This window comes from Hippopotamus amphibius, chromosome 9 (genome assembly GCF_030028045.1).
Source record: "Hippopotamus amphibius kiboko isolate mHipAmp2 chromosome 9, mHipAmp2.hap2, whole genome shotgun sequence".
Classification (NCBI taxonomy): domain Eukaryota; kingdom Metazoa; phylum Chordata; class Mammalia; order Artiodactyla; family Hippopotamidae; genus Hippopotamus; species Hippopotamus amphibius.
In genome coordinates this window covers 116,623,426-116,650,026 of record NC_080194.1, presented here as the reverse complement: position 1 = coordinate 116,650,026, position 26,601 = coordinate 116,623,426, and the positions used below count along the sequence as shown (strand labels likewise).

The 26,601-nt window shown below is 43.1% G+C and overlaps 1 protein-coding gene across 6 annotated transcripts in view; it reads left to right on the top strand.

Moving 5' to 3' along the window:
- LOC130860296 (leucine carboxyl methyltransferase 1-like) overlaps positions 1 to 26,601 on the top strand; it is a 43,227-nt gene that overhangs the window by 10,369 nt on the left and 6,257 nt on the right. For 4 of the 6 annotated variants that reach the window (XR_009055399.1, XR_009055398.1, XR_009055397.1 and 1 more), the window contains exons 2-8: positions 5,980 to 6,071; positions 7,962 to 8,083; positions 9,381 to 9,463; positions 10,165 to 10,255; positions 12,525 to 12,668; positions 14,817 to 14,878; positions 23,694 to 23,796. Coding sequence is in view for 3 of the 6 variants with exons in the window: in XM_057748273.1 (XP_057604256.1) it covers positions 5,980 to 6,071; positions 7,962 to 8,083; positions 9,381 to 9,463; positions 10,165 to 10,255; positions 12,525 to 12,668; positions 14,817 to 14,878; positions 23,694 to 23,757 (658 nt within the window). In the remaining 3 variants the exon portion in view is untranslated. The remainder of the gene's footprint in view (positions 1 to 5,979; positions 6,072 to 7,961; positions 8,084 to 9,380; positions 9,464 to 10,164; positions 10,256 to 12,524; positions 12,669 to 14,816; positions 14,879 to 23,693; positions 23,797 to 26,601) is intronic. The other 2 variants (XM_057748274.1, XM_057748276.1) reach the window with 2 other exon arrangements.

Below are 26,601 nucleotides of genomic sequence, written 5' to 3'. Positions count from 1 at the left end.
TGTTTCTTTAATGATGAGGTGGTTGGGCCAGATCACTGTTTCCCAGGGGAGGAATGTGAGATTTTAGGCCGTACACAGATGGCTGTTTTAAGTGTTAATAGTTAGGTATTTGTTACAGTGTGTTTTAGAAGAAAATATTAGCACATCAGACCTGAGTACTAAGAAAATTGAGTTTATTTAAAGACATATTACATTGGGGAGGAGAGGTGGGGAGGCCAGGATTGGGAGTCTGGGATTAGCAGATGCAAACTGTTATGTATAGGATGGATACACAACAAGGTCGTACTGTATAGCACAGGGAACTATATTCACTATCCTGTGATCAACCATAGTGGATAAGAATATGAAAAAGCATATATATATGTATAACGGAATCACTTTGCTGTACAGCAGAAATTAACACAACATTGTAAATCAACTACATTTCAATGAAGTAAATGTTAAAAAAAAAGATGTTACATCGAACAGGTGGTGTGTGAGTGTCATGAACGTTTTGAAAGCAATAGTGGATTGAATGAAGATTGAGTGATTCTTTCAGGTCTTCCCAAATCTGAGACGTTGATTCTTTGATTCTGGGTTTGAGACATGAAATGAAGGTATTCAGATGGAAGGGATGTTCTCTGGATTTGGGAAACAGGACGATCGTGGAAGGGACAGCGGAACTAGGTGCACAGTATCAGGGTGTGGAGATAAGACTATTAATATTTTGGTATCTACTCTGGGCAGTCTTCCTGTATATGTGTACGTTCATTCTAACAAACTTGGGAACGTCCTGTGCATATAATCTTGTAGCCTGCTATGTCGACCTGATACTATAACTCCAGGTTCAGCGTTCTTGTAACAAAACCCCCAAAAACAAAAAACTGTGTTCATTCTTGGTTATTTTCTAAGGATGAAATCCCGGAAGTGGGACTGTTTGGCCATTGTGTTCGCACGTTCTTCTGGCTTTTTATACTTGTTGCCGTAGTGCCTTGAAGCGTGACTGTGCCAGTTACCAGTTTGGACAGTGGTGCTCCAGGGCCCTCTTGCTCATTCCTCTCAAAGCCAGGTTCTATTACAAAAGAGTTGTATTTCTGATTTGATTGGAGTAATACTGCTCTCTGTTTTTGCTTTCATTTTCATTTTGCTTTTTTTTTTTTAAATCATTGATAAGCCTATTTGTATGTTCATTGGTCAGTTTCTCTTCTTTTGTGAATGGTTCATTTTTGTCCTTTACCCATTCTTTTTCTTCTGGAATATTAGTTTTTTTCCTGTATTAATTTATGAGTCCTTGATATCGTAAGGATATTAACACTTCGTGACTTGTTACAGATATTTTTCCTAGTGTAATATTTGCCTTTTATGTTTGTATATGAAATCCTGACTTATTGTTGCTCTTGTTGTGAAGACAGTACTATTTTATTGATGGAAACAATTTAATTTAAAAAGAAAGAGAATAACATCATTTAAATATAGCAAATATTGGGACTTCCCTGGTGGTCCAGTGATTAGGACACTGTGCTTCCACTGCAGGGAGCACGGGTTCGATCCCTGGTTGGGAATTCAGAAGCCACATGCCATGCGGCACGGCCAAAAAAAAAAAAAAAGGCAAATATTCCTCTCTTGTTAGCTATTCCGTTGCTAAATGTTGACAGCTGGTGAGTCCCTTATCATCATAGGCCATGGTGATTGCTCACAGTTCAATACTATTTTTTTAAATTGAAGTGTAATTGATTTACAATATTGTGTTAGTTTCAGGTGTACAACAAAGTGATTTCAGTTATACATACAAAATGTAACAATCCTGTCTGAGCCATTCTGTGACACACATGGTCTTGTTATTCTCTGAAACCAGATGGGACTTACTCTCAACATGTCCTGCCGTCACTGTCAAGTCCATTAGAGGTGTCCTTACCTGTGCGAGAGGGCACGGAGGTTATTCCTGGTGGCATGGCAGGCTTGGACAGCTGTGGCCACAGCCCCAGGTGCTTTAGTCCACACACCGTGTAGGGGCCATTTGAAGAAACAGCACAAATCCTGATTGCTGTTGACGGTCGTCCCTGATACCTTCTAATGAGATCAAGAAGGAGCCAGTATCCAACCTTCCAGGGCGAGGGTTAGCTGCTTGGAAGAAAATCTCAGAGAGGATGGTGGGCATCTCTTAAGTAATGTGTCCTTGCCATGGCCTCGATGGCACGGGGGTCAATATTGCGCGGAAAGGCACAGACATCCTGAAGGTGAAGGCTTAGCCCGCTTACTTCACTCACCTTTTCCTTTTTCTGTCTGTACGAGAGATGATGATACGCTGTCCCAACAAAGGAGCTTTCTCCGTAACTACAAAATTAAAATTCTAAGCGATAAGGAAAGCAATTAATTGGCAGTGGTTTTAATTTCTCTTTTCAGTCTCACAATGGATGGTGTCTTAGATATAAGGAAATATAGCCTATGTTTCGGGACCCTCTTGCCATGCCCAGTTCTTCTAGGTCGTGTGTCAGGTGACTGGTTAGTATTCACTGTGTGGATGCTTAGCTGCTCTCCAGTTGGCGACCTGTAAATCCTGAATCTTGGTGCCCGCCTCCCTTCAGAGCTACAGGAGCAGTGCCCAGCAGCACCCTCTTCTTTCCTCTTCTCAGCTGGGTGTTGTGCATCTTTTCATCTTGGCCACTCTCACAAGCAAAGCAGGGAGATCCTATTTCCCTGGAAGCATGGAAACCACTGGCAGTCTTCTAGATTTGAGGACTGCAAAGAGCCACGTGTTGGAAACATGAGGAAGTAGGAGTCATGGGAACTAGTGATCGGGGTCCTTGTGTTATGTCCCTGTGTTTCCCCAAGTGATGGTGGTACTTGTGTTATGTCCAGGTATCTCCCCAAGTGATGGGGGTCCTTGTGTTATGTCCCTGTGTTTCCCCAAGTGATTGGGTGTCCTTGTGTTATATCCAGGCATCTCCCCAAGTGATGCAGGTCCTTGTGTTGTGTCCCTGTGTCTCGGCAAGTGACCAGGGGTCCTTGTGTTATGTCCAGGCATCTCCCCAACTGATGCAGGTCCTTGTGTTATGTCCCTGTGTCTCCCCAGGTGACCAGGGGTCCTTGTGTTATGTCCGAGCACCTCCCCACCTTTTTGTACTGCCGCACATCACTGGCTGCACCCAGTGTGCTGTGCAGATCCATCCCTGGCTCCTGCCAGGCCCTGTGTGACCTGAGTCTGCTTTTCTCCCCAACCTCTTTTCCCATTTCTCCTGTTTTCTGACTCTTCTGCAGCCCCTCTCCCTACTTCCTGCTACTGGAACCCTCCACGTCCACTCCCACTCCTGAGGGTCTCTATCTGCTGTTCCTCCTGCCTGGAATGCCTTTTGCCCAGCTGCCTTTCCTTAATTCTCTAGGATTCAGCTCAGCCATGCTTTTTATTTTTTTATTTTTTTTAAAGCTTTTAAAAATTTTTATTTATTTTTATTTTATGTATTGGCTGTGTTGGGTCTTTGTTGCTGCACGCAGGCTTTCTCTACTCGCAGCAAGCAGGGGCTGCTCTTCGTTGCGGTGCGTGTGCTTCTCAGTCCAGTGGCTTTTCCTGTTGCAGAGCATGGGGGCTCTAGCCGTGCAGGCTTCAGTAGTTGCAGCGCATGGGCTCATCAGTTGTGGCGCGCGGGCTCTAGAGCACGGGCTCAGTAATGGTGGCACAGGGGCTTAGTTGCTCCGCAGCATGTGAGATCTTCCTGGACCAGAGCTTGAACCGTGACCCCTGCACTGGCAGGCGGGTTGTTAACCACTGCGCCGTCAGGGAAGCCGAGCCATGCTCTTTAAGAGAGGCCTTCCCTTTTGCCTTTCTAGTAGGTCCTCCAGCCGCCATACCATTTTGTCCCTCGTTTGTCATAATCTCTATCTTGGTCTCTGTCCCTTCTCTGTTTTGTTCACCACTGTATCCCAAGGCCTGGCACTTCGCAGACACTCAATAAATATTGCTGGACTGAATCAATAGTATTAAATCGACTGACAATGCAGAGCTGGGGGGAATAGACAGTGCTCCTCGTTATCCAGGAGGGCACTAATAAATCCAACAAGGAACATGTAGAGGCAGGGAAATGGATCCGCTTTTGAGCAGTTGGAGTCTCTTCGCAGTGGGGTGAGCGCCTTCTCTGTGGGGAGCAGTCCACCGTGGCTCCATATTGTGGAACGTATTCTTGCCCTGGATGCTGAGGCTGACTAAGGGCCCTTCCAACCTTTGAATTGTTTGATGTGTGTTCTCATCAGTGGTCTACTCTTCTGGCTTCAACTGCAGCTACGGCTTTTACCACGAGATGGCGCCAGAGGATGCCTTTGAAATCAGTCTTCCTCAAACTGCCACCCACAGTGAGAACACATTTTTCCCAGCACTTATGCCCCCAGCACACACTTGAAACAGAAGCTTCACAAAGCAGTTCTGACTCTTACATGGTGAATGTATTATTCAGGATATCACTTGGGATGCTTAAGACTGCAAGTAACAGAAGCCTGACTCAATTTAACTCAAATGATAAAGACGTTTATTATCTCACTAAATATTTCCAGGGAGAGAAGGCTCCAGGCCCACGGGGCTGTGGCGTGGCCTTAGGAATCGGGTCCCTTCCCTGACTTCTCATTTGTCCTAAGGCTGGTTGCACTCCTGGTTGCCAGGGGGCTTCCAGTGGTAATCAGGGCTTCAGCTCCCAGGTTGGAACACTACAACTTTAACTGCTTGTAGTGTAGACTAGGGTAGAGAGAGTTTGGGCTACTCTGGCATCTTCCAGGTCGTAGCTCTGACCTCCTTAAGGGACATGAAAGCACTGGTATTTAATGCAGAGTCAGGAGAAATACTTTACTAGTTGTTAGTGATGTTTGCCAAATATTTCTGGGTCTGTCTTCCCCTGGACACAGCACTTTTGGTTGAGCAGAGTTATGTGACTAGCTCTGGCCAGTGAGTTTGCAGAAGGAATAATTGGTTGCAGGTCTTCTGTATGACGTATGAGGTGAGGTTATTTGCTCTTTAGGATCCTAGGAAAGGAATTAGTGATATGAGGGAAGAGAGAGGTAGGACATGACTGTGGTGGGAAATATGATGGGCAGTGTCTTTGAATGTAAAGGTGGATGGATGAGTCTGTTTAAACTTGTGCTGGAGGGACTTCCCTGGTGATGCGGTGGTTAAGAACCTGCCTGCCAGTGCAGGGGACATGGATTCAATCCCTGGCCTGGGAAGATCCCACATGCCATGGAGCAAGTAAGCCCGTGTGCCACAGCTACTGAACCCATGTGCCACAACTAGTGAAGCCCGCGCACGTAGAGCCTGTGCTCTGCAACATGAGAGGCCACCGCAGTGAGGAGCCCCCGCTTGCCACAACTAGAGAAAGCCTACACTCAGCAGTGAGGACCCAACGTAACCAAAAAAATCAAAAACCACCCCCTGAAAAACAAAAAACAAAACAAAACAAAAACTTGTGCTGGAGTAATAGGTATGATTTAGCCTTTTTTTAAATTGAAGTATATTTCATTTATAATGTGTTAATTACTGCTGTACAGTAAAGTGATTCAGTTATCGATATACTTTTTTCAAAAACTATTCTTTTCCATTATGGCTTATCATAGGATATTGAACATAGTTCTCTGTGCTGTGCAGCAGGACCTTGTTGTTTATCCATCCTATATGTAAAAGTTTACCTCTGCTAACCCCAACCTCCCACTCCATCCCTCTCCCAACCCCCGCCCCCCTTGGCAACCACCAGTCTGTGCTCTATGTCCACGAGTCTGTTTCTGTTTCATATCTAGTTCATTTGTGTCATATTTTAGATTCCATATATAAGTGACATCACGTGGTATTTGTCTTTCTCTTTCTGACTGACTTCACTTAGTATGGTAATCTCTAGTTGCTGGATTTGGCCTTTTGAGGTGGATAAATTTCCTGTGGCTCCTCGACCTGGTTCCTGGGAACTTGGCCATGGACCCTTGGCCTGAACCTGCTCTCTACTCACCTGCTTCCTTTTTCATCTCTTTCAGGTTTGCAGTAAGCATTGGCTACTGGCAGGACCCTTACATCCAGCATTTGGTGAGACTGTCTAAAGAGAGGAAGGCCCCCGAAATTAACAGAGGCAAGTGACCATCTCCCTTCCCCACATCTCATCAGCTGAGAGGCCTGAGGTTTTAGGCATTCATTCTTTCAAAGAGCATTTAAAAGGGTGTACTCTCTCCAACGGTGTGTGAAAGTGCTCGTTTCCCCACTTCCTCAGCAGCACAGTGTATTGTGAAACTTTTCATCTTTGTTCATCGGATACATGAGAAATGGTTTTTACAGTAATTGTATTTTATTCCCCTTCTTTTGAGGTGAGGTTGAAAATCATGTTTCTATGTTTAAAAGCCATTTATATAGCTTTTACTGCAAGCTGCCTGTTTACAGAAGGGATTATTTTTGTTCTTGCTATGGCCCTATTAAAGTCTTAGTAACACTGTTAGGTTCTGCAAGTAATTTCCATCAAGGAAGTTGAAGGATTTGAGACAGGAGTGTGACTGTTTTAGCCAGATTGAGAAATTGACCAGTGACCGTAATTCTTGTGTGTGCAGGGAATCTTGGCCCTAAAGATGGGTCCTCTAGGCAGGTTCTGTAAGAAGTGCAAAGAAATTTGTAAATGGTGGTTCCTGAGAGGAAGGACATGGTGGTTAGTTTGAGCGGAGGGTGAATCCAGGCATCGATTAGATTGGGCAAGGCCTGGCTGAGAGGCTTTCCTCAAGCCTCCCTCCCCCACTCTTGAGACAGATTTCCCAACGAATGTTCCCGAGGCAGGGACCCACCATGGCAAGTGGCTCGGGGCCCCGGGTGGCAGGTCAGCCCCCCTTCCTCTTCCTGTCTCGGGTTTGCATTTCTAGATTGGGGGCCTGCAGCCCGGTAGGACAGCCGCTTCCCACACGTCTGCAGTGAGGACATATTCTCTCCCCAAAGGGAAGCCGTTGTGGGTGATATTCTATAATATACAATAAAGGTGATTTACTAGGAAAAGAAAATGCAGACACAAGCCCAAATTATGTATTTATTAATCATGGAGGGATTATGAAATGGACTATTTTATTTTATTAATTAATGAATGAATTCAATTCATTTTTTTGGCGGCACTGGGCAGCATGCAGGACCTCAGGTCCCCAACCAGCAGTGGAACCCATGCACTCTTGCAGTGGAAGTGCGGAGTCCTAACCCCTGGACCGCCAGGGAATTTCCCCACATTACTTATTAGCACATTCACCAGACATAAAATGTCTCTGTCAAATGGCAATAAAAGTTTCGAAATGCTGCTCTCAAATTTTGTTCTTGAAACAGTCACACCTTGCGTCTCGGGCCTTTGGAACAGACAGACGCTGTCTCCCTGTCTCCCTTCTGGGCTTCCCATCCCCTTTGTCCCAGCTCCCCACGCCAGCGCTTGACAAGTCCATTCATTAGGCCACCACTTGCTGGTGTCCCCCCCACCCCCATCTGTGATGCCATTTTGTGAACACCGAGGCTCTGACCCAGGCAGGATGGGGGTGAGAGGAGCGAGAGAAGCAGCATGGCTTTCTTTGCTTTGACATTCCTCTGCCCCGTTTCCTGACCTAAAAATAGTATTTCCCACACGCTCTTGCAATTTTGACTTTTACCAGAGTACTAATGAGCTTTCCCTAGAGCCATGCAAAAGCACATTTCCAAGAGGAACATTTAGATCGGATGTTTTTGGTATGAAACACTTGTCTTTGCTAAGTAAGAGTATAGGATATTTCATTTTTCTTAAGATCGCTAATTCCACCTTTAAGTAGCTTGTACTTATTTTGGTTCAACCAGCTTTAAAAAAAGAAACAAACAGAGAATTGGAAAGTCATTATTTCTCCCGTGAGGTCTAAAGATATACGCTGACCCTGAAGAAGGACAGCGTGTTGTCTGGCTCTGCCTAGCCCTGTGGGTGTTGCAGGGATTATTTCTGTCGTCCCCGAGTGATTGCTTGCTTCTGTCTGGCTCTTAGGATATTTTGCTCGAGTCCATGGCGTCAGTCAGCTTCTAAAGGCATTTCTACGGAAGACAGAATGTAACTGTCAAATTCTGAACCTTGGGGCTGGGATGGATACCACCTTCTGGAGGTTAAAGGTAAATTAAAACGTCCCGTCTTCTCTCTCCAGTTGTTTACATTTAATGTGTTGAAGATGTTCACCTGGTTCAAAAGCTTAAAAAGAAAATTAAACTGGGGGGCGCAGTGGCAGCCTGTCTCCCACCCCGGTTTGCAGCCCGCCGCCCCCCACAGCTCCCCTCAGCCCCGTCCTTGACCTCACCAGGGCCCCAGTGAAGACAGTGTGGGTTGTTTCTCACCTTTTGCTACTGCAAACAAGGTGATCATAAAAATCCTACGGTGCATTTCCCTCTGCACGTGTGGAAATATATCAGGAGAAGGAATTCTACCAGTGGAACTGCTGCGAGAAAAAAACCACATGCGTTTGTAATTTTGTCAGTAACTTAAGATTTAATTGTTGACCTAACAGTGTCTTAGGGAACATTTGGAGATTTGCAAGGGTGGGTCATGATAATATGATCCAAAGTCCCTTTGTAGTGATTATCTGATTTGATTCCTCAACTATTCAGTTCGGGTTCAAGGGCAGGTATAATTATACTCACTCACAGGAAAGAAAACTTGGGTCTAGTTAGTGAAAGAACAAGGACTAAAATTCTGGTTTTTGATTCCTGGCCTGGAATTTTCTTGTCAAACCTTTTCCCTGCAGATATCTCACTGATTGCATTTTGTACAGATTTTTCTCGGTTCTTCTATCAGGTGGGTCACGTGGCAGTAATGGGTACATGCGTTTCTCCAGATTTCTTGCAGATGTAGACCAAGATAAATTAGAGTGTGCGGGCATAACTCGACCTGCATTATCTGTTTTGTCCCTAATTAGCTCACCTGATAAGAAGGTCTTCAGTCATCAGAGCTTCCAACCTTTCTTTTTTTTTTTTTTTTTTTTTTGGCACACAGGCTTAGTTGCTCCGTGGCATGTGGGATCTTCCTGGAGCAGGGATCGAACCCGTGTCCTCTGCATTGGCAGGCGGATTCTTAACCGCTGCGCCACCTAGGAAGCCCCTCCAACCTTTCTCTTACTCGAGAACCGGTGGCATCAACGTGGCTGTAGTATTTTAATCGTTTGCCTCTGCATTCTTCCTTCTGGTTGAGATAACTAACATTTATGAAGATAACTAACATTTTGCTTTTACATGTATGACCTCATGAATTCACATGAGAGCTCTGTTGGGTGGGGGAGCTTACACACATGAGGGAAGTAGGGCTTTAGAAGTTTGCATCTTCCCCCAAATTGGACAGCCAGTGGCATTAGGACGTGGAACCAACACTGGCTTCCAGCTCATCAAACTCCTGATTCCTTCCTCTTTCCTCTGCACACAGCCCTGTGGTTGTTCTCTGGGTCGGTTGTGCCTCTGTAACGCTGTGACCCTGGCGTGGTGGAAGCAACTGGAAGAGAATACAACGTAAGAGTGTGTGGACTGCTGGCATTAACAGGGGCCGCTGGAGAATTCTCTCTTTTGTCTTGACACCCTTTTGATTTGGTCATGTGGTTTGTTTTTTTTCCCCATCTTGAAGGTGGATTAATAATTAATAAATCTGAGATTTTAATTTCTGAGCAAAATACCTCGAGGTTTATGTGCACCTTGCAAGAAAATGGTTATCTGCCAGAGGTGAGGACGGGGAATACCACAGGGCCTCAGAGTCGTTTGTGGAAATGTTTTATTTGATAATTCTATTGATCTGAAGGGTTTTTTAAAAATCTAATGTTTTCCTTTAAAAAGAAATATTATGCTTGTTTGCTCTTTTTGAGCAGAGATTGCACAAGCCAAATCTGGCCTGCTGCTTATTTTTATAAATAAAGTTCTATTGGAACACAGCTGCGTCCATTTATTTACATCTTCTCTATGACTCTGACCTCAGAGCTGAGTAGTTAGGACAGAGAGTGGATGGCCTGCAAAGGCTACAATGCTTTGTGGCTCTTTCCGGAAAGTTTGCTGATCCCTGTTTTAGAGCTCTATGTGCCTGTATAAAAGGCAGGGAAAGGTCTTCGATCTTATTGTCTTGTGTTCTTTCCGCTTGGGATGGCTGCACTAGCAGAGGCTTAACTGCAAGTCACAGGCTTTCTGGGGCCACTGCCATGGGAGCTCATTCTGTATAATCTCAGGGGCCCAAGACTGTTTGGATGGTTGAAGACTCCCATCTTCAGGCAGCAGGCAAGAACAGGGCCAAGTATTGCCACAAGCAAAGAACAAAGGGTGAGTGCAACCCTTGAAGGAGCCTTGGTTCTTGGTGTCTCTTGAATTCTGTTTCTGCACAGCCAAAGGATCAGGTGTGGAGGGGAAGTGGTCTCAATTTTGGCTGCCTGTGAAGCTGTGGACCACATTGGATCTTGTAGTCCGAGGGCTACCCTTCCTCGTGGCTGCTCCTGACGGCCCCTTGCTGGCTCTCCCTGCCTCCTGTGCCACGCAAGCTACTGGGGAGTGGAGAGTTAGAAGGGCCACAGAGAATCGCAGAATAAAAAGTTGAAGCATCGCTTGCCAGAGCCATTCTGCCCCTTTCTGAAAGCTGAGAAAGATGGTGTCTGTTTCTTAAAAGTTCCAGGTGTGCCTTTTGGAAGCTTTCCTTCCACAGTGACCCCTTATTGAGAATTCTTATGAGGGCCAAGTGCGTGAGTGCCTGGGCAAGCTCTTTAAAAAGCAAGAAGTCCTATAGGAGATGTAGGACGCTATGCTGTCCTTCATTTATTTGCTTTTGATGGTCCTTGTGGTCTTCCGGAATTTTAGGCTGTTCTTAACAGTCCATACTTTGTGAGTAAAAGTTCTTGAAAAGTGTTGTAGAATCTCTTAGCGCAGGTTATTTCTGTGTATCTTTAGACATACCCTCCGAAAATCTTCAGATAGCTTTTCTGTAGCCCTGCTTGGCAGTCAGGCAGCAGGTTTTTGTATTGCAGTTCCAAGAGTGAAGAGCTGAGGGTGGGTGATCCCAGATCTCCTGCGATGTCAGGAAACCGTCTTGTCCCTTTGTCTTGCTTTGTTTCTTTCTTTTTCTCTTCCTCCTTCCGCGGACCAGACCCCTGAAATTTTAACTGAGGACCGTTTTCCACGTGGTGGGATCTCCCAGTGCTGTTACTTGCTCTTAAGGGTCACCTTCCTACCAGGAAATGCTTCCTGATGATCTGTGACCCCATCACTCTGTCCTCAGTGGGGGGGGGCGGGGTTTCTGCCCCTCCTGACCTGTCCTCCATCTCTTGCTACTGTCTGCATAGTTGGTGCTCATAATTGCTGGGCAGCTTGGCCAGGTTGTGGAGTACCTTGTTTCTTGCTAAGTCTTAGGGGTGTTATCTATTTTACATGTAGTAGTGTGTATCTGTTCATCTCAAACGCCTAATTTATCCCTCCCCCCCTTTCCCCCTTTGGTGACTGTAAGTTTGTTTTCTGTGTCTGTGGGTCTGTTTCTGTTCTGTACATAAGGTCATTGGTACCCTTTTTTTTAGATTCCACATGTAAGCGACATCATATGATTTGACAATATTACGTTAGTTTCATAGTATGTATTACATAGTGATCTGACATTCGCATACTTTTGGGGCTGAGTGATTGGACAGGGAGGAGCAGCTGGAGAGAATTCTAGCATGACCCTAGGTGACTGGGTGAGGGTGTAGCCACCGACTAAGTTAGGAAAAGCCTAAGCTAGGAAAAGCGGAAGAGGGAAACAGGGCTCTGTGTGTCTGTGTGTCTTTCACACTTTTTTAAACTGCAGCCATGACAGGAAAAAACTGTACATCCCTAGCCAGGACCCGCATCTATATACCTGCGTCTGTAAGTAATAAGGGCACCCACGTGATGCCTACTAAGGGCAGGCCCTCTTCTGAGTGTCACACGTATTTCCTCTACAGTCCTCACAAGCCTGTGAGGTGTTAGCACTTTCTCTGCTTTGCCAGTGAGGAAACGTTGGCCCAGGGAGTGTAGGGACTCTCCCAAGGCCTCACAGCCGACACGTGGTGGAGCTGGGATTTGAACCCTGTGCCCCCGCTCCCCGCTGGCTCCAGAGTGCACTGGTCTCCACTGTCGCAGAAAACAAAAGTGTATCACAAACTAATGCTTACCCTCGTTCCATGCGAAGCTTTTCTGATATTTGCTACTTTATTTCATCCCCAAACTGCTGGTCACAACCCCGCCACACTGGTTGCTTGACCCTCACTAATAAGTCTCAAGCTGCTTTTTTGAGAAATACTCTTGGTCCTGCTTCCAGTCCACCTCTTGACATCCCAGTGCCCATTTCCCGGATTCAGGCTCCCCATCACTTCTCTCCCGGACAACTACAATCATCTCCTTTTCCCTTCCATCCGTTCTCTATGCTGAGACCAAGCACCTTGGAAAGTACGTTTCTGACTGTCATTCCCCTCATTTTCAATCCTTAAGTGCCCCATTGCTCTTTGGGCCCTAGGACTTGGTACATGAAGCTGATGGGTTCGTGTATGAGTAATAAGTAATTATATAAAGGTTACTGTGTGTTTTTTCTCAGGATGAAGATCTTCCACCAAGTAAATATTTTGAAATTGACTTTCCAATGATAGTCACACGAAAGCTGCACAGCATCAAGGAAGTGTGGCTTTGGCCGGAAGCAAGAGCCTGGTGGCATTCCGAACCAGCCCCTGGTGGACAGCAGGTCTGAGTGCAGGAGACCTCATTTTAGGGCACTGCTTTCCTTTCATCTCCTCCTCCCACTCTTTCTTGCCCTGGGACCCTGATTAACAGCATATTGTGCAGTCTTCCAACATGAAATATACCCTTCTTTGTGACTCTTCTATTCGTTTGTGTAATTTCTCTGAACATTAAAAAAAAATGACCTATAGTAGATTAATAATCTGAATTTTAAAAAATTTTGTATTGGAATGTATTAACAATGTTGTGTATTAATTTAAATTTTTGTGTGTATTTTGCTTACTTCTTTATCCCCAGGGTATAGAAAGGTGCCGGGCCCAGAATAGATGTGTAGTAAATATTTTTTGAATGAATGAGTGGGAGGCTGAGGTTAATCAGTTATTATATATGAGATGTTGGAGGGGGCCGCTCTGAGTCCAGTTTTCAAGGAGTTTGCCAAGTTGTAAGTGATGAGTTTGCTAAGCTTTGCCAAGAGCTTTTCTTTGCCTAGGCCTGTGTTGTGTTTTTGGTTGTTTTTTTTTTAAAGTTTGTTTATTTGTTTATTGGTGCTTTGGGTCTTAGTTGCTTCACACAGGGTATTTGTTGCAGCACGCGGGCTTCTCTCTAGTTGTGGCGTGTGGGTTTTCTCTTCTCTGGTTGTGGCGTGCAGGCTCCAGAGCACGTGGGCTCTGTAGTTGAGGTGCTCAGGCTCAGTAGTTGTGGCATGCGGGCTTAGTTTTCCTGTGGCGTGTGGGATCTTATTTCCTCAACCAGGGATTGAACCCATGTCCCCTGCCTTGCAGGATGGATTCTTTACCACTGGACCACCAGGGAAGTCCCTGCAAAGGTCTGTGTTAAATGCTTCACTTGGATGGTCCCACTCAATCTTCAGAGCCAACTTGTGAATTAAGTGTTGTCATTAACCCCTTTTGACAGATGAGAAAACTGAGGCTCAGAGAAGTATAGTTGTCACCTAGCTAGAAAGGGGTGGGGCTGAAATTTAAACCCTGACTTCAAGACCAAGGTTAAGGTTTCCCAGTAGTTTTAACCTATACTCCCTCCCTCCTTTTTATATTAGTCATGTAAATACGAGGGTGATTCAAAAATTATCCGCACTCCGGTTATATTAAAACGTCTATAAATGCTACAGCCAGAGTGCGGATAATTTTTGACTCACCCTCGTAGAATCCAAATTCTTACATTTAAAGAAATTTTTAATAAGCGTAAAAGTTTTAACTTGTCCTTTAGAGATGTCTAATTCACACAAACTGGAGATCATTTTCAAACTTTTTTTTTTCAGTTTATTCTAGGAAAACTTTTTTTTATCCTTCCCAAATGTAAAATTATATCTTACTTTAAATATGCTTTGTAAGTGCTATATGGTAATTCTGATGCTCTGGAAACTACAAAGTGTGACTAAACTTGTTGGAACTCTGGATGAAATCAGAGCAAGTAGGCTCAAAATTAAGGCCTTGGATGGTTTCCTGGGGTGAAAAATGTGTTGGTATTTGTGTATGGTTGTTGGGCTATTGAACTTGGCTCTCTGATTTCTTATATTTTGCATGTTCTTTTTTTTTTCTTTTCTCTCTCTCTTTTTTTTTTGGCCGAGCTGCGGCTTGTAGGATCTTAGTTCCCCGACCAGGAACTGAACTGCAGGATTCCCTGCGGTGGAAGTGCAGAGTCCTAACCACTGGACATCCAGGGAATTCCCTGGGTTTTTTTTTTTTTGCATATGCTTGATTGGGGGAGTTATCACATAAATGTTACTACACTTTAGGTCTCAGTAAGAGTGAGTAGTTTTAATTTATCTGTGAGAAGTAATAGTTATCTTAATAAGTTTTGTTTGAGAAAAGGCAAGATGCTCGTGATGACTTGAAAAACACTGGAACATTTGGAAAATTCTTGCTAGCCTGTCTGTAGCTGTTTCTAAGTAAGTATGTCATGGTCACTTTGTGATCTGATATCACATTTCTCAGGGTAAAGCTTAACTGACCTAACCTGAGACTCGTATTCCCTGGACTTTTGTTGTATGTGCCTAGGGTCAAATGTGATTAAACAGATGACCCTTTGGCTTGGCCCTTCCTTTGAACACTAGTGATATGTATTTGCCATGTCTGCATTTTTGTGGTAAGTGAGCTCCTTGAGTCATCTTTCTTTTTCTCATCTTCTACAGATTGAAACCTCTCCTATCAAAACCCATTTTAGACTTACATTCAGAGGACACACTTCAAATGGGCAAGTATCCTCAACCTAAGTAATACAACCTTTTCCCCTTTTCTTTCTTTTTTAAAAATTAAATTTATTTATTTATTTATCTATTTATTGGCTGCATTATGTCTTCGTTGCCATGCACTGGCTTTCTCTAGTTGCAGCGAGTGGGGGCTACTCTTCCTTGTGGTGCGCAGGCTTCTCATTGTGGTGGCTTCTCTTGTTGTGGAGCATGGGCTCTAGGAGCTCGGGCTTCAGCAGTTGTAGCATGTGGGCTCAGTAGTTGTGCCTCGAGGACTCTAGAGCACAGGCTCAGTCGCTGTGGCGCACAGGCTTAGTTGCTCCGCGGTATGTGGGATCTTCCCGGACGAGAGATGGAACTCGTGTCCCCTGCACTGGCAGGCAGATTCTTAACCACTGCGCCACCTAGGAAGTCCCCCCTTTTCTTTTTAAAGATGCTGTGTGTGTGTGCACATGTCCTTCTGCTGATACATTTTTACTTGCACCACAGTTACCATGAAGGAATTTAAAACAGTATTTGGTATAACTCATCTTAGATGTCCATCAGTCCACAATCCTAAATTCTTTTTAAAAAGAAATTAGTTCCCATCATTTCAAAAATGGGAGATTTTTCACGCAAGTATTGATTTCCAGTTGTGCTTGGAAAAATCAGATCTGGCCACATCAGACCCTCACTCCTACACAGCAGTCATTGGGCAGCTGCTGCTCCGTTTAGACGGGTCATGTTCTGACCCCACCGCTCCCTCTTGTCTTGCACGTTGATGCTTCCTCGCTTATGTCACCTCCTTGGCCCCTGCAGTTAATTTTTCCCCTGAAAAATATGAATTTTAATTATGAATGTTTGCAGAACACTTTCCTCATTTCAAATTATGGTAGAACTCTTGCAGAATCTTTCATCGTTTTCAGTCTGTATCTGACAGAGGTGTTCAAGGGCCTTATTGATAATTCGGGTCAGGAAACACGCTCAGAGAGGATGCTTTATGGGATGGTCGACGCAGATAGCACAGCACGCCGGTTAGATGTGCCTCCTCTTTTACACAGCCACAGTGCTTTAGTCTTCCTCCTGGTGAGCAGATTCCCAGTAAAGTTTCCGCAGAAAATAGTGTCTCCCCCCCATCCTTTGTTTCCCTTGTACAGACTGTAAGCAGAAGCTGTTCACGCTTTGCCATTTGCTTGCTCCACACTTTTGCTACCATAATTTTCTGTGCATTTGGTTAATATCTGTGTCAGAATGACTATCTGTAATGAACACACTAGTACTTTCCTAAGACTTTGATCGTCAGTGTAGAAATATATGAAGGAGAAAGTAAAGACCTTCCATGATCCCTCCCCCATCCAAGATAACCAGTGTTCAGAGCATTTTCTACTACAGTAGAGCAGTTTACCCGGAGAAGGGTAAATATCACACGTAGTAAAGCACATACACAAATGTAACCCGGTGCCTGGCACGTAAAAGATTCAGTAAATTTTTGTTGAATGCATGTATAATACATACACATTGAAGAGATATATGTTGTAGTTTCACATATATTTGTTGAAAGAATGAATCAATCTATACTTCTATATATAAATATAGGTTTATGTGTAATTTTATTTTTTTAGAAGCAATTTTTTGATGCTGTTTTATTTTTATTTTTTATTTTTTTAAAATATTTTATTTATTTATTTATTAATTATTTTTTGGGGGTACACCAAGTTCAATTATCTGTTTTTATACACATATCCCCGTATTCCCTCCCTCCCTCGAATCCCCCCCACCCTCCCCGTCCCAGTCCTCTAAGGCATCATCCATCCTCGAGTTGAACTCCCTTTGTTATACAGCAACTTCCCACTGGCTATCTATTTTACACTTAGTAATATATATATGTCTATGCTACTCTCTCACTTCGTCTCAGCTTCCCCTTCACCCCCCAGCCCCCACACCTTGAGTGCTCCAGTCCATTCTCTGCATCTGCGTCCTTGTTCTTGTCTTAGTCACTGAGTTCATCACTACCATTTTTAGATTCCGTATATGTGAGTTAGCATACAATATTTGTCTTTCTCTTTCTGACTTACTTCACTCTGCATGACAGACTCTAGGTCTATCCACCTCATGACATATAGCTCCATCTCATCCCTTTTTATAGCTGTGTAATATTCCATTGTATATATATGCCACATCTTCTTTATCCATTTATCTGTTGATGGGCATTTAGGTTGCTTCCATGTCCTAGCTATTGTAAATAGTGCTGCAATGAACATTATGGTACATGTTTCTTTTCGGATTGTGGTTTTCTTTGTGTATATGCCCAGTAGTGGGATTACTGGATCATGTGGTAGTTCTATTTGTAGTTTTTTAAGGAACCTCCAAACTGTTTTCCATAGTGGCTGTATACTGTTTTATGACTTGCTCTTTTCACATCCTAGTAAATCATGGCTGTCTTTTCATGCCAGCATATATAGATCCACCTCATTATTTCTGATGGCTTTATGGTACTCCTCTGCATGGCAACTCCATTTTATTTAATCTGTTTCTTACAGATGGTCATTTACATTGCTGCTTTCTAATGTTTCTGCATTCAACATTGTTGGAGAAAACACACGTATATGCGCGTATTTGTAGGAATTGCTAGCTCAAAGAATTGTACATTATGAATTAATAGCTACCGCCAAACTGATCTTCAAGACCCTTTTTACTAATTTATATTTTCACTAAGAGTAGATAGGGTTCTCTTTCCTTACACCCTCACTTACACTGGGTATTATTATTTTTAAAAATTTCTACCAATCTGATGGACGGTAATGATGTCCCATTGTCTTAAAATTTTGTATAACTTTGAATGCTAGTGAGATGGAGCGTCTCTCTTTAGTTTTATTGGTCTTTGGGAATTTCTGTGTAAATTTCCTTTTTTATTTCCTTTGCCCTTTTTTTTTCAGTTGCATTGTTCCCCCCCCCCTTTTTTCTTCAATTTATAGGAACGCTTTATAACATAAAGATATGTTGTTTGATAAAAGCCTCTGTCAACTTTTTTTGGGGGGAGGGGGCACTGCCCAGTTGGGTCTTTGTTGCTGCATGGGCTTTCTCTGGATGTGGTGAGCAGGCGCTACTCTTTGTTATGGTGTGTGGGCTTCTTATTGCGCTGGCTTCTTTTGTTGTGGAGCACGGGCTCTAAGTGCACAGGCTTCAGTAGTTGCGGCACATGGGCTTCATTGCTCCACGGCGTGTGGGATTTTCCCAGACCAGGGATCGAACCTGTGTCCCCTGCATTGGCAGGCAGATTCTTAACCACTGCACCACCAGGGAAGTCCTGTCAACTTTTTTTTAATTGAAGGTTTTTTCTTATTCTTTTTCTTGTTTTTTAACTCTATGTTTGTGTCTTATGTAGGCAAATTCTCCAGTGCTGTCCTTTATAATTTTTGATCTTGCCATCGTACTGAGAAAGGAGAATTTGAATAAAATTAAATAAGAATAAAAATGTGAATGAAAATTTGAGAAAAGTGATAGGTGATAATAGAACTGTCAGAACTCTCATTTAAGAATTACCCTTTTTCATCAAGCCTGTGGGGCTGTAATTGTAAGAAGCACCACTATTTATCAATAGGAAAGAAAAAGTGCCAACAAATTAAACTGATACATTATTGACTATTAGATGCATCCTGATTTCAGACATGTTAAAATGTGAGAAAAATATGCATGTTAGAATTGATGATAGGTGTTTTCTTTTTTTTTTTGATCTGTTTTTTTTTTCTTTAAGAACTTTTATTGAGATACAATTGGCATACAATAAACTGCATATATTTAAAGTGTACAATTTGATACTTTGTTTCTTATTAGGAATATATATATGGCAATCTCAGTCTCCCAATTCATTGGATGATAGGTGTTTTCTTAAGCTGATGAATTCACAGGGTAAGAAATTAAAAGTATATAAATGGACACACAATGAAATGTATGTCAGGATGAGTTCTTTAAAAGGAGGTCAGGTTCTATTACTTTCCTGCTTAAATCTTCCCGGTGCTGAAATCCACATGGTTCATCAGGTGTCTGGATGCCTCCTGATTTTATTTTCGATCACAGTAGCTATGACCTCGCCACGCTGCCCTCCTGCTGTCCTCTGAGTGTGCCCAGCTTGCTCTCACCTTCAGACCCTTCCTCTTCCTCTTCCCTCGGCCTGGAACTCTTTCCCCTCGTTTTGTTTGAAGGGCTCCATCTCATCACCCATGTCTCACTTCTGCTGCCACCTCCTGTTTTAGGCATACTCTGCTCTCATCATCCTCTTCTTTTCTTCATAGCACTTAATACTCTGACGTTACCTTGATTGTTCGTTTGTTTAGTGATTCTCCGTCTCTCCCTCCCAGAGGAGGTGAGCCTCGACAGCAGGGACCTCTCCTGTGTTGTTCATCGTTGTATCCCAGCACCTAAAACAGTGCCTGGCACACAGAGATCGTCGATGGAATAAATATGTACCTGAATGCTTGGATGAACGAATGTCTGTGTCTTTGTAATCCATCTCAACTCCTGTGTGGAACTGGTTGAGTAGAAAGTAGAAAGAGCAACAAATCAAAGCATTCCAGAGTGGTGTCAGGCATTTCAGCTGAGCCCTAAGAAGGAGAAACTCTCTAGGGAGAGGATTGTCTCAGACAAGGCAAGCTTAGGGAAGGAAGGAGCATGCGAGGAGGCCGAAAGGCCCGTGTGACTGGAACAGGCAGCGAGGAGGCGTGTGTGGTTCAAGATGAAGCTGAAGAAGGCATCCGGCTGCATCACGCAGGCTCTTGTAGGCCAGGCCAAGTAGTTTGGACCCTGTTCTAAGGGAAGTGAGACCCTGTTATGCGCTCCCACAAGACCACACCCTTCTTTGTAGTGTTCCCCACACTTGTCCACCCTTCACCTTCCCTGCTGGATTGCAGGCCCCATGGGGGCAGGACCATATCTTTTTGTTCATCAGTTTCTTTCCAGGACGTAATGAGAACTCAGTAAGTATTCCTGGGGGGACAGGTGGACAGACAAACAAGCAAAACTTCTACATGGTCCAGAAATCCACCTGAGGCTGTCTCCATTTTATAACCCCCCTGCCTTTTTTTAAAAAAACTGAAGTTCTAAGAAAATCTGTGGGCCTAAAAGAACTCCTTGCAATCCTAATAATAAGTGTCTTTGAAGACGTGTAATGAATGGGATTGATGGGACTCACTGTAGGTCAGTAGCACATAAGAGCACATCTCTCTTGAAATGCTGACTTGGAGGTGGTGGAAGAGATCACAGCTTGTACGCACTGTGGATTGTAAGTGTGTGTGTGTGTGTGTGTAACTACCGTTACATTGTGTACATCTTCCACTTTCTCACGCCTTTCATAGGCATGAGCTTAATGAGGCATACAATTAAAGCGTGTATGAGCTTTTGCTCTGTAACAAACCACTGCAAAGCATGTAGCTTAGTATAATAGCCATCTGTGTAGCTTGCAGTCCTGCAGCCTGGCAATTTGGGTTGGATTCGTCTGGGTGGAGCTCGACACCAGCCTGTATTTAATCATCTGTGTTCTGGTCTTCACAGAAGACCTCCACGACACACCAGCATCGAGCTAGGCCAAGGCGTCCCCTTTCCTTGGATTATAGCACCCTAAGTACCTCCGTAAATTTTTCATGATGACTCTAGGTTAAAAAACATAGCAGCAGTTCTGTTTATTAATAAGTCGGGTTCAAGCATTGTAAGTATTTATGTCCTAACAACTTTTTGGTCTTTTGAAAAAACAAAACCACATACATCGTAAGAACAAATACTCTTGTTATTTCATTTTTAAATAACGACAGTTACTTCTAATGGGATATGTGCTCCTGTCAAGCACTTCATGACCTCACCTGCGAGCCACATTGGACACCACCGCCTGTTCCTCTTGCAGTATTGCAAGTGACGTTTGAGCAGTAATGACTGTTTCATCACAGTCACATTTGAGAAATCAGCTTTGCAGAGATACGATGTCATTAAAAGGAGTGCGAAGAAGTCTCATGTGGAAACTGACTGCCTCGAGCTGGTGCTTTGCTTGTGTCTGGTGCATGTTGAGTATCTCTCTGTTTCCCTCAAAAATTTAAAACATCCTACCCTGCCCTTGTGAGTTGGTTGTGCCGCCCCAGGGCACCTCAGTACACAGTTTGGGCTCCATGGAGCTCAGCACTTTGACATCACCCTTAATCTTAGGCATTACCGTATGAGGTTCCATTGTACGCATTTTATATTTAAAAGAGAGGTGGGAGTGCGTAATCTGTCACGTGACTAGGAACTGGCAGAGCAGACATTTGCTCTCAGGGCTGTTTGAGACCAAAGCTGGTTCCTCTGCAGATGCACTCCAAAGAGAGCTGTCATCTTGGGAACCATGTCCTGGTTAAGCATGTTAAGCTTTCTCTATCCGAGAATAATCAGGGCTACTTAAGAGTTTTTAAAATTCAACATTGACTGATGATCTTTGAATTTTTGTGTGAACGTTTAATGCAGGGTTTCTGATGTCAGCCCTCCTGACATCTGGGGCTGGATAATGCCCTGTTGGGCGGGGGTGGGGGCGCTGTCCCACACAGTGCATGATGTTTGCCAGTGTCCCTGACCTCTCTACCTATTAGATGCCAAGGTGTGACAACCAAACATGTCCCCAGGCACCACCAGATGTTCCCTAGGGACAAAGTTGCCCAGGTTGAGAACTGCTCCTTGAATGAAATGATGACTAAGCCCGAGAGTTGGATTTTCATACTTGTCTCTTCATTCTGGCCATGTAGAAATTGGTTCTTAATTTGTTGTTGTTGTTGTTGAGGCAAGGAATACAACTTTATTCAGAAAGCCAGCAGACCGAGAAGATGTGGTTCTTAATTTTTTAAAAACTATATCATGGTGTTATGTTTCCAGGGGTTCACTTAAATCCTCTTAGAAGTCAATCCTCTCGAGATTGATCACAGAAAGAAGTACCCGTAGCAATTCAGAGGTTTTCAGTCAGTGTTAATGGGCTTTGGGCGGGTATGGGCTATTCCTTTGGAAAGTTGTTCTTAAATGAGTATCACACAAAAATGCTTTTAATATCTCCCATTTTTCTCTTAAGAAGTAGAATATAGAACAAAAGGAAGGGATCGTGGGTCTCATTTTGATGAGCAAGGTCCTTTTCTCACCTGGTCTCAGAATAGTTGCTTGCCCTGTTGTGAAAACAAGCAGTGATTCCCAAATGCCTGTGTGCCTTCTTACAAATAACATATGTATATATGTTTAAATATTTATTATTTTGGCTGCAGCGGATCTTAGTTGAGGCATGCTGGGGTCTTTAGTTGCCGCACGCAAACTTCTTAGTTGCGGCATGTGTGCAGACTCTAGTTCCCCCACCAGGGATTGAACCCAGGCCCCTGCATTTCACAACAGAGCAAGCAGCTGCCTTCACATCCTTCCTGTTCTTTTCTGGACCCGGTTGTTACGGTGCCTGGGGCTGACTGGGTGTCCCAGCCCTTCGGTGGTTTCCTGGCATCTAGCAGATTCCTAGGAGGTATTTTTAGTAGCTTACGGGGTGTGGCCAAGAGTATTTGAACCAGCTGAATGGGGTTCTCAAGAAAATGAGGGAGAACCTGCTTACATGCTGTTTCGCCTTTCCCACACTTTTTGCTGTGGGTTCTCAGGAGAGAACCTGAATTCTTAGCAGTGATGCAGGATGGCTGGAGAATGTCCCAGCTCCTTCCATGGTTTGTGCCCTTGAGGAATTTGAGTGAACAATGCTTCGGGTGAATAATCAGGCAATTTAATTTCTTTTTTTAATTTTAATCTGCTTTTAAAAATAGAAAGTTTAAATTGCAAACAATTTCAGGCCTACACAAAATGATGTGACTAGATTGATGGACCTCCATGTACCCATCGCCTGACTTTATTGCCAGCCTCATTTCATCTGTACTGGTGATTCTAAAAGTGAAGTCCCAGACGCACAGCATCAACACCATCTGGGAACTTGTCAGAAATGCGGATTTCTGTTTTGAAAAATCTGAATCAGAAACTCAGGGGGCGGAGCCTGTTCAGTCTGTTTGAACAAGCCCTCTGGGCGATTCTCATGCCTGCCAAAGCTTGAGAGCTACTATGTGCACCATTCCGTCCAACCTCTGCTGGAATATTTTAAAGGAAATATCATTTTATTTATAAATACTTTAATATATAAACTATTTTCTTTTAAACATAATATCTCACAAATTGACAAAACCTTTAGGGAGCACTTGGTACCAGTATTTACATAGACTTACTCTTTGATCTCCTGATTCCACTCATCATAACCTGTGTAACTGGACAAGTCCTTGGTGATATGTATATAAGGCTGTTCGCTGCAGTACCCGAGATGGACTAAACTTGGAAATACTGCCTAATATTGAGCAACTGGCTAAGTAAGTTGTTTTATCTACTCAGTGGAGTTCTGTGAAATCATTACAGGGAATGATGTCCCTGATACTGTTATTAAATAGGAAAACCTCTCAAAACAAGTAGTGGGTGATCCCATTTCCTTTTTTTGTGCAGGGTGTGTGTGTGTGAGTGTGTGTGTTTGAGGGCGGGCAGAGAGAGAGGGGGAGGATGTGTCTGTGTTGTGTATATGAGTTTAAGCACATAGTAAAAAAGGCTAGAATGTTATACACTAAAACACTAATAGTTATCTTTGGAAGGTATGATTTTAGTTAATTTTCGCCCTCCTCTTACCTGATTTTGTTTTTCCCTAATGAGCATGCATTTTTATAATCAAGAAAAACAACGCATTTACTTTAGTTTTGCAAAAGTCACATCCATTGAAATTATAATCTCTTCTTGATCAATTTCTGTTGAAATTATAATCTCTTCTTGCATTTACAGATGGGCACACGTTGGATTCAACGAGATATGCCATCATTGGAGCAGATCTCCGAGATATACCTGACCTGGAAGAGAAAGTAAAGAAATGTAACATGAATACACAGTGAGAAAAAAATTTTTTTTAACCACTCACATTGGTGATTTCATGCTAGTTTGAGATAAGGCCAGTTGGGAGAACAGGGTGATAACATGTACCACTTTCCCCCTGTAATCTTTATCATTTCATTGCTGTTTAGAGTAGTTTTCTGAAATTTTTTAAGAAGCAGTGTTCCTGGAGTCTGTTTTCCCATGAGAATCACCTGCACTGCCTCTGTAAAATACGAATTCCTAATATCCTAAGTTTGAGGGACAATAATTGTGTGCATAGAAGCATATAATTGTGACATATAAAGGATTAGCATCCAGGGTATATAAAGAATAGCTACTATTTTTTAAAACGTCCAATAGAAAAATGGGCAAAGGATAGATGACCAGGCAGCTCAAAGAGGAACCTTGGTATCATATGAAAATGGTATTGAACTTAAGTGATGACCAGATGAAATTCTATTTTACTACCACCAAGCTGGCAAAAAGGTAAAAGTCTGACAATATCAAGTGTTGGCAAGGATACTAAGGGAAAAGGAGTAGTCGTACACCACTGGTGGGCATGATCTTGGTGTGACCACTGCAAGGAACGATCTGGAATTATCTAGTAAAATTGTCAGTACCATATGATATTGCAGTTCCACTGTTGGGTGTTTCCTCCCGAGAAGATCTACATATATGTGCAAGGAGGACGTTCATTGCAGCTTCTCTTTTTAGTAGCAGAAAATTGGAAACAACTTAAATGTCCATCAGGAGGAGAGTGGATGGATGATATGTAAAATGCATGACTTTGGAGAGAGCTCAAAAACTTAATGTTGAGTTTTTAAAAATTAAATGGCAGAGTTGTGTGCAGAGTGTGATACCAGATGTTCAAAATCAACCCCCCGATACTGTATTTTCACGATCACATACATATATCACAGAAGTATTTTTTAAAGGACGAGAAGGAGTCACACCAAATTCTTGAGAGTGGGTACCTTTGGGAGGCAGAGGAGGGGAGTGAGATGTGTGGTTTTAGCCCAGTGATGCTCAAAATAGATAAAGAGCTAGTGGGAGGAAAAAGCACATCTACCTGGTCTAACGTGAAGGTGACACTTTCAAGGATATTTGAGGTGAGTAACTCAAGGGAGAGGTTTGGAAGGAAGGTAAGGGAAAGTTATTTTAAAGAATAAATTGAAGGCACAGAATCAGTGACAAACGATGAAAGAAATTAGCAAGGAGGGAAATCATTGCTAGAGGAGAGGGAAAGGAGGAAGTAGAGCATGGACTGAGGTTAGAGAAACACTCCCCAAGCTTCTGAGAGGGCAGGAAGGAGAGTAAGGACAGGTGCAAATACAGGTGAGCTTTGGGCAGTGGAGGGGTGAGAAGTATAGCAGGTTAAGTGGGATATTCCTAACACATCAGCACAGCGATGGCTGTTACTTCTATGTTTTGAAGTTCTTGCTTCCATGTTTAGTCTAGAACCATCAACCAGGTTGTCATTCTTGGGATTTACATCTCCACCAGCCCAACGGTCAGGGACAGTGCTACTTGACCCAGTGTTGTCACTCCAGCTTTATTGTTTTTGTCTCACTGTGGATTGAGAAGTAAGGTCACTATGCTGTGAAGGCTGTTGGTGCTTCTTTTTTCCTTTGGGGAGACCCTTAGATGCAGAATGTAGTGTGTTTTCTTAAATTTATTTTTTTATTGAAGTATAGTTGATTTACAATGTTGTGTTAATTTCTGCTGTACAGCAAAGTGAGTCAGATATATATATATATATATCTATATATATATATATATTCTTTCTCTATTTTTTTCCATTATCATCACAGGATATTGAATATAGTTCCCTGTGCTGTAGAGTAGGACCTTGTTGTTTATCCATTCTATATGTCAATATAATAGTTTGCATCTGCTAACCTCAAGCTCCCAGTCCATTCCTCCCCCGACCCCCCACCTTGGCAACCACAAGTCTGTTCTCTATGTCTGTAAGTCTGTTTCTGTTTCTGTTTCATAGATAATAATTAGCGATGTTGAGCAAGTAGTGCTTTTTTCCTAGCAGAAGGGCGGTCTTGACTTTCAAGAATGCCACTGGATTTCTTGGGGGCACATGGGTTTGTGAAGGTCAGCAGTAGAGCGGTTAAAGCTGATACCAGTGGGCCTGGAGCCCTCTCAGAATGAGGAGAGCACGAGTCTTGACATTTTACCCTGAGTTCCAGTCTTACGTCTCCTGCTTACTAGTTGTTTAATAGAGGGCAGTTTTTTGTTTTTGTTTTTAACCTCTTTGAGCCTTGATGTCTTTGTTTATGAACTGGGATAAAAATTATCTCACAAGATGGTTTTGAAGATCAAGTAACAGTGTGTGAAAACAGTTGGACAGAAATTGGCACAGAATAGGCTGTGAGTCAGTTCCTCTGACACTAACTACAGTCGCAGTAACCACTAGTTTTGGCAAATGTGCTGGAAGGTTAAGGAAGTAATTGGGTATAAATCAGGCTAGCTCTTGATAGGGAAGTTTGCCTCGTTTTTGGAGATCTATAAAATGGATGGAAAACAATTGATGTAACAAGTATTCGAATTATATAATTCCTCGTGGTTTCATTTGTATTCTCCGTTTTCCTTTATGGGCTGTCTTGTCTTAGCTTTTCTCTCACTTATATTTTGAAAAATATGAATCCTCTTTTTAATATTGCTCATGGCTACCTCTTACAAAATATATTGTAAAAATGTCTAACTTCATTTTTAAATAATTCACATCTATAAAAAAATTGCAAAAATAATACCAAAAAAATCCAATGTAGCCTTCTTTACGTGGCCTGGGCTCAGCTGGGTGGTCCGTCTG